This window comes from Gossypium arboreum, chromosome 1 (assembly GCF_025698485.1).
Source record: "Gossypium arboreum isolate Shixiya-1 chromosome 1, ASM2569848v2, whole genome shotgun sequence".
Lineage (NCBI taxonomy): Eukaryota > Viridiplantae > Streptophyta > Magnoliopsida > Malvales > Malvaceae > Gossypium > Gossypium arboreum.
The window spans coordinates 122281657-122293597 of record NC_069070.1 but is presented as its reverse complement, the minus strand read 5'-3'; the positions used below and the strand labels follow the sequence as shown (position 1 = coordinate 122293597).

Sequence of the window (11941 nt, the reverse complement as noted above, 5' to 3'; positions counted from 1 at the left end):
TATGGGCATGAGTAGACTTATTCATGAGTTAGGTTACTTGTCCAAACTCGAAGAATTGCTCGAAATATGAAAGGATGTGGACAACTCGCATTGCTCAAAATATGAAAGGATGTGGACAAGGTATGAGGCTCAAAGGGTTTAGACAAAAAGATCAAAGGGTTTAGACAAAAAGAAAAGTTTGTTTAAAATATGGGTTAAGCTTGAATTTTAAGATTTAAGGCTTCAGTTTGGTTTGTTCCATTTTATACTTTTGTAATATATTTTTATATTATGTTTTATATGATATAAAATTAAATATGTAATAAAACAATATTATGTAAATATTTGAAATAATAAATAATATTAATGGGTTTAAAACAGGTTTAAGTTAGTCATTTATAAATATGAACGAGTTTAGATAAAATTTTAGGCTGGTTCGAACTTAGATAAACATAGTTTAGGTTTAAATTTGGCTCGACTCATGAATACCTTTATAAAGAAAGTTAAGGTTGATTAATTTTTATTTTATAAAATTCTAATCTACTCGTAATTTTTCAAATCTTTAAATTAGAGAATGCTAAATTTCATCGAATTTATTAGATTAATTACAATAATTAAGGTTTTCAGAATTGGACCGTTAGTTATATTAGTTAAGTCATCGGTTTGTTTGGTTTTATTAAATAAATTATTAAAAATTATAAAAAATTTAATTTAATCATTTTTACTTTAGTTTAACACGGTCCATATCGTTTTTAATTTAATGGTTTTTTTACTAATACTTTGATTGATTCCTTACCTAATCAATCAATTTAATCCAACTCAAATAACTATAATAGTAAATTTAACCGATGTTTAGTGGGTCAAGGAGGGTTAATTTGGCACTTTCAGGACTCCTCCAAAGTCCCCACTCCCCGATGATATTGGAGATACTCACGCAATTTCCAACATTGACATTTAAGAACCCACAGAAAAATATCTTAAAATTCACAAATATCTTCCTTCTTTCATCCATACAAACATAATCTCCCTCTCTTTATCCCCTTTCATTTCAATCAAAAACGAACACCCAAATCCCCCAACAAGTAAAATGCCTGCAATATGTTTACCTTTGTACCCACCTTCAACTTCAATCATAAACAATACCTTAACTTCGAAACCAAATTCTAAGAATTTGCCTTATCATCATCATCATCGTCGTCGATCTTTAACATGTAAGGCTTCGGCCGATTCTCCTTCTTCGATACTCAATTTCGATCTCTACGATCTTTTGGGAATAGAAAGCTCGTCGGATCAATCACAGATCAAAACGGCTTACCGTGCCTTGCAAAAGCGGTGCCATCCTGATATTGCTGGACCAACGGGTCATGATATGGCTATTATACTCAATGAAGCTTATTCCGTTTTGTCTGATCCTGGTTCTCGTTTGGCTTATGACAAGGTTAGTTGCTTATTTCTTCTTCACATGTTGCAAATTGATTTACTTGGATTCGGTTGTAAGTTGTGAGTAAAGATATAAGATTAAATTCTATATATAATGGAATTAAGATTAAGCTTAACTCGAAATTTAAGGTTTGATATTCGACTTGAGTTTTATCAAACATCAATTTTTAAGCTTGAGCTTAGTTAAGTTCATTTATCACTTTTCATATTCGAATTCTACTCAAGCTCGATTAAACATCAATCAATTTTTAAGTTTAAATTTAGTTTGAGACTTAATTAAGTTTGATTAAACTCATTTATCACTTTTACTACTCAATTTGAATTTGAGCTTGATTAAGCTCAAACTTTTTCATATTTAAACTCTTTATTTCTATACATTAATGGTAAAAATATAATTTCATATCTAAAAATGTAGAAATATTCATTAGCTGAGACCTTCTACGTGTGAGCTGACCTGGCTATTTTACTGTTCAAAAGGAAAAGAAAAATTATTATTATTTATTTAGATTTAATTATAAAATTATATAAATATAAATATAAATATAAAATATTTTTTTATTTTTTATTTTTGAATAATAAAATCAGCTGACTCAAGTTAAAAAATACAAACTCAAGTTCACTTCAAAACAGATAGCCGAAGTCATGAACATCTCTATAAAAATATATTAAAATAAAAATCTCAATCAAGCTCACAAGCAGTTTGAATCAAAGATTATGGTGCTCGAATTCGGCTCGATTAAGATAATTATTTAATTGAATTTAAATTTTTTTCAAATCGAACTCGAATATATTGCGAGAACCAATGTACATCAGACAAGGGGACCGGCAACATAGTTCGTAAAATCCTAAGGTTGGGATTCAATGAAAAAGTGCAGGAACAAGCAAAGATGGCAGAGCTTAGGGGCTATACAGGGAAGCCATTATATTCAGTGTGGCTCGGTTCTGAAAGTGAACAACGAGCAGTGTTTGTTGATGAAATCAAGTGTGTTGGTTGCTTAAAATGTGCTTTGTTTGCCGAAAAAACGTTCGCTATCGAATCCGTGTACGGAAGAGCTCGAGTCATCGGTCAATGGGCTGATCCCGAACACAAAATCCTAGAAGCCATTGAAGCTTGTCCTGTTGATTGCATTTCGTAAGTATCTTGATCCCGATCTTGCTTTTCCGCGTTCCATATGTTTAGTATCGAGCACGGACACTATCATGTTCAGATACTCTCTTGTCTTTGAACTTTTTAAACATGACAGAATGGTGGAGAGATCAGATCTTGCGGCATTGGAGTTTTTAATGTCGAAGCAACCTCGAGGAAATGTTCGAGTTGGTGTCGGGAATACGGTGGGCGCTCGTGTCTCGAACATATTTGTCGAAGTAAAGAAGTTTCAAACCAGATATTTTGATGCCATGGACAAAGGTTCTAACAAAGAATCCAAGGTATATAGATCAATCTTTATATTAAGAATCGAATTACATTTTGTCTCCTTTATTAAATAATAGATAAATTAATTTTTGTACGTTAGATTTAAGAATAAACTAGTCTTTCTATTATTTTCTATTTTTAAAATTTAGTCCCTGTATGTCAGAATAAGATACGCATGGTAGTTCATATGTAACTGTTTGATTATTCTGTCAATCATACCGATTTTTAACAATGAAATTGAATAAAATTTTTAATAGAAATAGTCTATTTGCTATTTGATCTGAAGTACTTGGATTAAATTGTCTATTTTTTAGTAAAAAATAAAATATAATCTGACTACTAATATAAAGGTCTTTATGATACTTTTACATAATAGATATCAATGACTGCTACAACTAACTCAGCAATGTTTATTTTAGGAGGCTGACCGTCGTCGAGAAGCAAGGATGTCGGCAATTCATGCGATAAAATCGATTTCAAGATGGTGGTATTGGCAATCACCTAATGCCGGTACACCATCGGCCAAGTCTGATCTAAGCTTGACACACATTTCCCGAAAATCATCCGAACCAAACATTAACAAGATCCGTGATGCCGCTGCTGCTAGAAAACAAGTAAGGGAGAGTTCAAAAATGACCAGATCTCGAGCCCCGTCGAGTTATTTGTACGATGACGAGTATTGGATCCCATCAAGACATGCTCTTCCAGCTTCGGTCGAAAACAACTCAAGCTCTAGAGTTGCACCAAAGCCTCCAAAAACTAACCCGAGGAACGAAACGGACAACCGACATTACGGAAAAGATAGAAGGACAAGGAACTCGATAGAACGGGGAATCCCAACGGTGGCTGCAATGGTGGCTGCTGTTATAGTTCGACTACAAGTCGGGGACAGAGTGGCCGGTGAAATAACCGAACACGCTGGTGGCTCGTTGGCACTAACAATGGTTAATAGCTCATGGTCACAAGTTATTTTAGCAGGGATTACATGGTACTTGATTGCGTCAACCATAGTGGAGCTAATAGAAACAATAAGAAATAGATGAGGGATTCACATAGGAAAAACAGAATATTTTCACACAAATATAAATTGATTAATTTCTGCTATCAGTTCCTGTATTTTGTGAAAGTTACAAATTTAATCTCTATACTTCTATTTGATAAAAAAGTTTTAATCCTATACTTTTTAATTTTGAAAGTTTAATCCTTAAATTTATTTGTTTAAATTCAATTATTGGCCTTGTACAATAAGTACAATTATAGATTTTAATTCATTTATCCACTCGAATCATTCTAAGCTTATGTACTATTTAAATTTTAAAATTTTAATCTTAATGTAAATAATAATTATTAACCTATTAACTGAATTAGTAGTGAGTAATAAGTGAAAAAAAATCGATATGATATTACATATATGATTATATATTTGTCACATTTTATTTTAAAATAATAAAACTTAATTAAATGAATTTAATAATTATCATTTAGCGATGATTGAAATTTTAAAATTTAATACGTATAACGACTAAAAATGATTAAATAAAAATATAAAATTAAATGCATAACATTTACAAATATAGGGACTAATAGTAAAATTTAATCTTTTAAATGTCTATACCGATCAACTAATTATTTTAACTCTTCATCTTTCTTAAAATACTCGTAAAAGCTACGCAATTTCACATTCATACAAGCATAGCAATGTAGCATTATTCACATTTAAAGTGTTTCAAAATTGAGATATAATCAGTACCGGTACTTAGTCGAGTAATCTTTCGGAGCAATTACGAGACCGCGACCCTTTCTTGCCCCGCGGTATACGGTTTCGACGATGTCGATGAACTCTTGCTTGTCCTTGAGTGCCCAATTGATTTTGTTGTTGTTTCCGGTGCCGAGATCAATCATGATGTGCTTGTTTCGAAAGAAGAACATGACCGTCGACGGATCGTAAAGCTCGTACATGGTGTTGAAATCGGGCACTTCGGTTATGTCAACGACGTAAATTATGGCAAAGTTCTTTACTTTTTCGGCAACTGAAGCAAGGACTTCATCCATCTGAAAAATGTAAATTAACTTCACCATCATAACTCTTAACGTAACAAAACCAATGTTAAAAAAACCAAACCAATTCTTTATTAATGGTTTCTTTTTATGTTTTTATATTTAAATAAATGTTAAATAGATATTAAGTTGACTATATATAAACTTTTAATAAATAAAGAATATAAATTTATTAAATATTAAATTAAAAATAATATAAATATTTTTTAAAATTTAAAAACAACATAAGCTAGCTTAAAATGAGCTTGAATTAGAATAAGTTTAGTCAAAATTTTATACACATATTTTAAGTCAGACCAAACTTAACAAATATAAAATGTATTAATATCATGCTTAAATTTAATCTAAACTCAAACCTAACTTGTCTCACAAACACTTCTACACCGATACCCAAATAGGTATATAATTTTGGCCCAAACAAGACATCACTTCTTAATTCAACCAATTTTATTACTCTGTTTGAAATATAAATTTCAAATTTCAAATTTCAAATTTATTTATTATATAAATGATAAGAATAGAATATATGAATTATGAGTAAATTAGATAAGATTCAATATAATATAAAAAAATAAAAACATGAATTTGTTTGTTAAATAGGCATTTAAAATTATAATGAATATTATATTTTAAATAATTTATTACTTAATTTACACTATTTTTAAATTTAAATCTAAATTTTAAAATCCTAATTTTCAAAAGATACCTAGAAATAATTAATGCAAGTCATGCATATATCACCTGCAGACTGCAGCCATTACATTCTCCATGCATAACCCATTTTATAAAGCAGGACTTTCCTTTTCTTGAAGTGCCTTTCCTATCTCTTCACATACATACATACACATCCAGATATTAGCAAAACAAAAAGGGATAATATATATATTTTTTGTTCACTTTTCTACTTAAATTTAGTAATTAGAATCATTTTAGTCTTTTAACTTCAATTCTGTCAAAATTTTATGATCTTATCAGTATTAAAAACTAATTGATAAAACTATTCAAACAAAAAATTTACTGCCTAACTCGAAAAATGCTTAAACATGGTAAAATAAAAATCAAAACAAAAATCAATAGTTAAACAGATTAAACATGTCTATTTTTAAATCTTTATGAATTTTTAATCATTTATTTAATTATTGTTAATGCGACAATTGAATAGATTTGACTTGTTCAATCACCAATTCGGTTATTAAAAAATTGAATATCTCAATACCACATTATAAATTTTTTAAAATTTTGACTTAATTATATTATTCCATCGCTGAGATTCAACCTGCCGAAGTAACTAAGAACTCCGAATGGAAGTGAGAAGATTATTGAACCGTCGAACTATTTCGACATATTTTTCTTTAGGTCCTATCCGCTAGGTTTTTTTGAATCCGCACATACTTTGTTCTTCCCTTTTTTTTTTCCAACCCATTCTTTGCTTTTAATTCTTTGTTTTTGTCTTTATTTTATCTCTTTAGACGAAATTTCAACTTCATAAACTAAAGTGGATAAAAGAAATTCAGGTAAAAAAAATCAAGGAGCAAAAATTATATTATCCCAAACAAAAATTCTATATAAGAATAATCCAAAAATCCGTTCATCGCCATTGCAGACAGACTCCAAACAGAATTATCATATAACTAAGGTTAAAGGTATAACAAAGCTCAGTGTTTTAAGGTATCGATCAATATGCATAAGTTTATATATATTACTAGGATTCAAACTTCAAAGAGTGAGTGAGTTTGATCGTAATTTTATTTTTTGGAGTTTTCCATGTATTTGAATGTTCAAAATAATGAAGTTCATATCAATGTGACGAAAACATAATTTATTGAAATCGAAAACATTTTCTGAAACATATATACAACTCTAAATAAATTTTGTAATTTGTGAATTATTTGTCGTGAATCAAATCAATTTTTAAAAAAAGCTGGAGAAACAACAATTTCTGTTAACAGAGATTTATATCATGGATTCATACATAGTTCATAAGGTAATGGCGTATCGTAGGTACCTGCATGCAAGTTTCGTCCCAATCATGGCCGAAACGGATGATGACAACGCGTTCTTCTTCGGCGAGGATGGCCTGATCGACGGCCCACCCCGAATGCAAGTGCGGCAACAGGTACGACATCGTTTTTCTCCCTTTCTTATCAGTCTTTTTTGCTTTAATATTCCCCCTTCCCTTTGGCTTGGCCTCTGAAAGCCATGGAAATCTGAATATTTTTTATTTATATAGAAAATGGTGCTATGGGCATGGCGATGAAGGAACGCTCTGGAAAGGTCCTCAGCCTTCTACACACTGCGTGTATGATTGGTTTGTGATCTCCCGCCCGCTAAACTCATGCCACGTGATTAGTTTGTCGATCACCTGTCTTAAGTCTAAGATTCGTCTTGTCCGTTGACCTTTTTTAAATTTATAAAGGGTTAATATAATATTTGATCCCTATTTATTCCGATTTTCACAATGGCAGTATGAAATTTTGTTAAAGCTTGGTTTTAGTGCTAATTGATGATGCTTTTTTAGATGATATTCTGTTGTTTAAATAAAGACATTGGTTGTTCTCACCGTGAGCAATTGATTGGTACCAGATTATTGGAAAATTCCTATATTATAGAAAATGCATCAAATTAGTTTGTCTATTATTAAATAGATTAATTTAGTCCTTATACTTCAAATTGTAACCGAATTAACATGTATTGCATTATAGGGATTGTATCAAATTAATCCCTCTATTTTTTTTCACTTTGAAAATATTAACTCTGTTAGGAATTAAATGATATTTTTATCTAGTAAATGGTAACTTTATTCCAATTTCACATTATTTGCTTCATTTAATAATAGAAGGATTAATTTGATCAAGTCTCTATAATAGAGGGATCTCTTAGGTACATTCACCATTAATATATACTTATCCGCAATTAGGAGGCTCAATTGTAGTAAAAGAATTTGAGATGTAGCTGGGGAATATGGTGAAGTTGATAGGGAGCTAATCGAGAGCGGCTTTGTTTTTACGAGCGGACATTGGCATCGACAATCCGTCAAAAAACGATGTTGTAATGGCGGCGGTTGAAAGTGGTTGTAAATCCGGATTCCGGCTCCCTTTAGGCGCTGTCAGGGGGGATGATAAACTAGTACTACCATCTTGATCTTGCAAATTCGACGTACTATATGATTTCCTTACTGCAGAAAATTTATCAACCACGAACCCGTCTCCGATAGCTATTGAAGCGGGATTGAACCCTACCTCGGCATCGATTAATAAATTAGTACGGCTTGCTGCTTTAGATCTTAGTGCCAAGCCTTTCGATGTTATCGTGGAAAATCCTCCGGTGCTGGTGTTATCTTCCAATAGCTTTTCAGGGGTACAGTCGGCCTCCGATTTTGGCCGCCTTTTGAACAGTTTCTCATTCGACTTATCTTCACTTTCTTTAGCAGCTTCTACAACAGACATGACATTGGTTCCGACTTCACCATTTTCATCAAAAAATGCATTAGCTTTGTTTTTACAATTCCGATGAAGCTTCAAAGATGGGTAGGAAGCAGAGGAGGGTTTCAAGAACGGACTATCGTCCGGAAAATGAGTTTCCCCTTTCCTGTATACCGCCATCTCGAAACCTTCGGGTATCGTATTTCTTTCTGTCGATTTAAGGGCATAGAAACCTTGCAATGAAGTCATTGCAGGAGAGACCCTTCGATGAGTCGTTTTCAACGACAGGAACGAATCGAGCAAATCGGGAGGCAAATGTTGGGCCGGCATTCGGCTCGCATTGTTTTGTCTGCAAAAAGAGTTATCAGACACAGTGAGATGAGTCCAGGATGCATAACTTCGAAAAATCTTCAGTCGTAGAAAACGAGACTGAAACATTGAGTATGGAGTTCTCATGAAGAGGTTCATTAATACATATTAGCACCAGAGAATAAAGCTTTCACAATCAGCAACTAATGAATAGGCCAAGCATGTATTTTCCGAATTGGTCAATTTTACATAGAATTTTTTCGATGCTTTCTAATTCAAAAGGCAGATTCTAAATATAAAAACTTTCTAACATAAGTTTCTTCATAACCAAAAGGAAACATTTGCAATAGGATAATCTAATTTCAGCTTCTTACTACATTAGTGTATATATAAAGAAAAGAACAAAAAGTGCATCAAAGGGTTTGAGAAATGCATACCCACAAATTAACCATTCAATTCAAAATCATAGGAAAGCATCACAACAAATCATGAAGATTAACATGCAAAGGTGCAAAAATGAAAATTACAACTAATTCTAACAACCATCAAAATGAATAACGGTAAAAGTATCGTGGAGGTCCTTATATTAGAAGTTAAATTATATTTTATTCTCTCTAAAAAATTAGTAAATTAGCCTCTGTACAATAGATTAAAGAGTAAACTAATCCGTCTATTAAAAATTTCACCTATTTCTGTTGTTAAAATTTGGTCTTCATATGTCAACATAAGGTACACATGACATGTCGTATATTATTATCTGGTTATTCCGTTAGCTACATCAGTTTCTAACAATACAAATGGATTCAATTTTTAACAAAAATATCAATTTACTTTGATCTATTGTAAAGAGATTAATTTACCTATTTTTTAAATAGAAAAAGTAAAATATAATTCAACTCCTTATACAAAATACTTTTATCAAAGCTAAACAGTCCATAGAACAAGTAGTATTGAAATTATAAGAGAAATAAGGTGCAATACACTATTGTTTCGCAACCATTGGACGAGCAAGGCGACGGTGGATGCCGCCCTGGTAGAGGAATCTGAATTGACTTAAGAGCAAACATTTGAAAATCTGTAACCAGACCGTTCATCTTTTTTATATCAGCTACCTGATTATTTCACACACATAACAGCAGCAATTTATCAATACCTAGACAAACTATAATTTATAAAAAGGGTATCATTTTAGGTTAAAAGGCAAATTAATCCCACTATAAAATTAAGAAATTTAATCCTTCTATATTTAATTTTGAAGCAAAGAAATGAAATTTTAAATGGAGGTAAACATCAACATTATAATATATTGACTTAGTTTGATTTTGGTTAAAAGTGGGGTAAAACTATTATTGAAGAGTTAGTTGCATTTTATCTTTTTATTTAAAATTAGTAAATTAATTTAGATTAAATAGTAAATTAATTTTATTAAAAATTTTATCAATTTTATTGTTAACAATTAGTTTTATTAATTATTATACACTAGTTCAAAGAGCAAATTAGTTCTATTAAAAATTCCATCAATTTGCTCGGTTATCTAATGTCTTGGAATTAATTTGCTCATTTTTCTTATACAGAAGCTCATGGTACTTTTACCTTAAATGTGCAATATGATAAATAAATTTTAATTTTGTATAATTATATATATATGAATTTTTATATAATTTATTTTTCACAAACTATTAATATTGTTATTGATATATCACCATTTTTCTTTATATATTCCATGCACATATAATCATATGCAGAATTACGCCAAATTCAATATTATGTTATACATTTTAATCAAAATTCATATATAAATTTAATATTTATAAAGAAAAAATTCAAATTTCAACATTTTAAAAACATAATAAGAACTAAATTACTCAATTTTTAGTCAATTTTAAACACTAAAGATTAATACTGTCTTTTATATTTTACCAATATTTGAACTAAATTGCTATAAAGATTGATTTGCACTAAACAAGTTATAATGTATAAAAATAATAAAAGAACTACCATAAACAATTAGAGTTTAAAAAATCCTAAATCATTAAACTAAAGTATGAAAATCAGTTACCTCTACGCCGTACTTGATGGCGACGCCGGCCATAGTATCGAACCGGGAAACGGGATGTTCAATGTAACCATTACCCCGTAACGACAGATCCGGCGAACTTTGATCCCTTTCTTTCTCTAAAACACTGTAATCGTTGCAAATTTTACTGTATATTCCATTTGCGCTGTAACTGTAATCTCCATTTGCAATGCTATTACACCTTTCTCTTTCCATCTGCAATTTCCAAATTTCCTTCAAAAAAAACACAAATTCCTATTTCATTATCCTAATTTCATCACTCCCCCTTATTCGATCTTCCATACTCCATTTTTTTAGTTATTGAATCGAAATTTAAAGAATCTAGAACACATTGAGAACAGATAATCTAATTGTTCTTTTTTAAATTTCTATCGAATTGATTGAAAACTCAAAATTAGACCCTTAAATTAATTAAAAAAATCTTAGATCTGTATAAAAATGAGAAAGAAAACAAAATAAATAGAAAAAGCATTCAATTTAGGAAACTGAATTAACAAAAAATAAATGAGGATAATAGAAAATAAAAAAATGGAAACCTTTAATCGTATACGAGACTTTCTCTTAATAAAATATTGTCTTCTTTCTTTCTTTCTCTTAAAAGTATGATTATCAGCATTAAACTCAAAATTCCTCAATTAAATTAGGCGAGTTTTGACCATGAAAATATATAAAATTCCTATTTTAACTTCCGCCAATTGTCAATGAAAGTTCTAAAAAGAATTAAATTTCAGTGTTAATCTCTAAATAGAATTAAATTTCGGTGATCGATTAGAAATATGGGCGAATTGACCTTAGGCTTATCTCTTCAAAATTGTTCCTACAGTTAATATAAATTATATAATTATTTTAATTATAACTACATTATAATTATTTTAATTAAACAAATTTTATAAAAATATATTTAAAATTTAGACAAATATTTATACTAAAATCAAAATATAAACGAATTTAATGAAACATACGAAGTAATTATAAAAAATTACCAATTTTCTGTTTAACTCATAAATTACGCTATAAACAACCAACGGGAAGCCTTCTAGAAAAGATGAGCTCCAATAGCATCTATTTCAAAACTATTTAATTATAAAATATACATAACTAAATTTTTAAATTTGTAAATAATAAAATTACGAAAACATAAACTAAAGAAATTAACTATCATAAAGAAATATAACTAAAATTCTAAATCCAAAAAAATACACTTAAAATAATATATTTGACTTTAAAAATAATTTCAATAAA

General features: G+C 30.1%; 3 protein-coding genes across 5 annotated transcripts; 1 reads left to right on the top strand and 2 right to left on the bottom strand.

Moving 5' to 3' along the window:
* Window positions 1–940: 940 nt before the first annotated feature.
* On the top strand, window positions 941–4108 carry LOC108482438 (chaperone protein dnaJ C76, chloroplastic). 2 transcript variants are annotated; one of them, XM_017785570.2, is made up of 4 exons: window positions 941–1417; window positions 2295–2551; window positions 2664–2847; window positions 3253–4107. In XM_017785570.2, exons 1-4 carry the CDS (start codon window positions 1067–1069, stop codon window positions 3874–3876), a joined length of 1416 nt encoding a protein of 471 aa, XP_017641059.1. In that variant the 5' UTR covers window positions 941–1066; the 3' UTR covers window positions 3877–4107. The 2 variants fall into 2 exon arrangements, with proteins under 2 accessions (XP_017641059.1, XP_052887869.1); XM_053031909.1 differs by having other exon boundaries at window positions 958–1417; window positions 3256–4108.
* Window positions 4109–4397: 289 nt separating this feature from the next.
* On the bottom strand, window positions 4398–7455 carry LOC108482784 (thioredoxin-like protein YLS8). 2 transcript variants are annotated; one of them, XM_017785895.2, is made up of 2 exons: window positions 6897–7455; window positions 4398–4885 (listed from the first exon to the last, which is right to left on the bottom strand). In XM_017785895.2, the coding sequence occupies exons 1-2, from the start codon at window positions 7014–7016 to the stop codon at window positions 4577–4579; spliced, it is 429 nt and encodes a 142-aa protein (XP_017641384.1). In that variant the 5' UTR covers window positions 7017–7455; the 3' UTR covers window positions 4398–4576. The 2 variants fall into 2 exon arrangements, 1 of the variants encoding a protein (XP_017641384.1); XR_008279396.1 differs by lacking the exon at window positions 4398–4885 and adding an exon at window positions 5630–5717 and having other exon boundaries at window positions 6897–7028.
* A 222-nt stretch (window positions 7456–7677) lies between these two features.
* Window positions 7678–11316, bottom strand: LOC108482534 (uncharacterized). The gene is made up of 3 exons (XM_017785667.2): window positions 10682–11316; window positions 9604–9734; window positions 7678–8662 (listed from the first exon to the last, which is right to left on the bottom strand). The coding sequence occupies exons 1-3, from the start codon at window positions 10892–10894 to the stop codon at window positions 7873–7875; spliced, it is 1134 nt and encodes a 377-aa protein (XP_017641156.1). The 5' UTR covers window positions 10895–11316; the 3' UTR covers window positions 7678–7872.
* Between the last annotated feature and the right edge of the window lie 625 nt (window positions 11317–11941).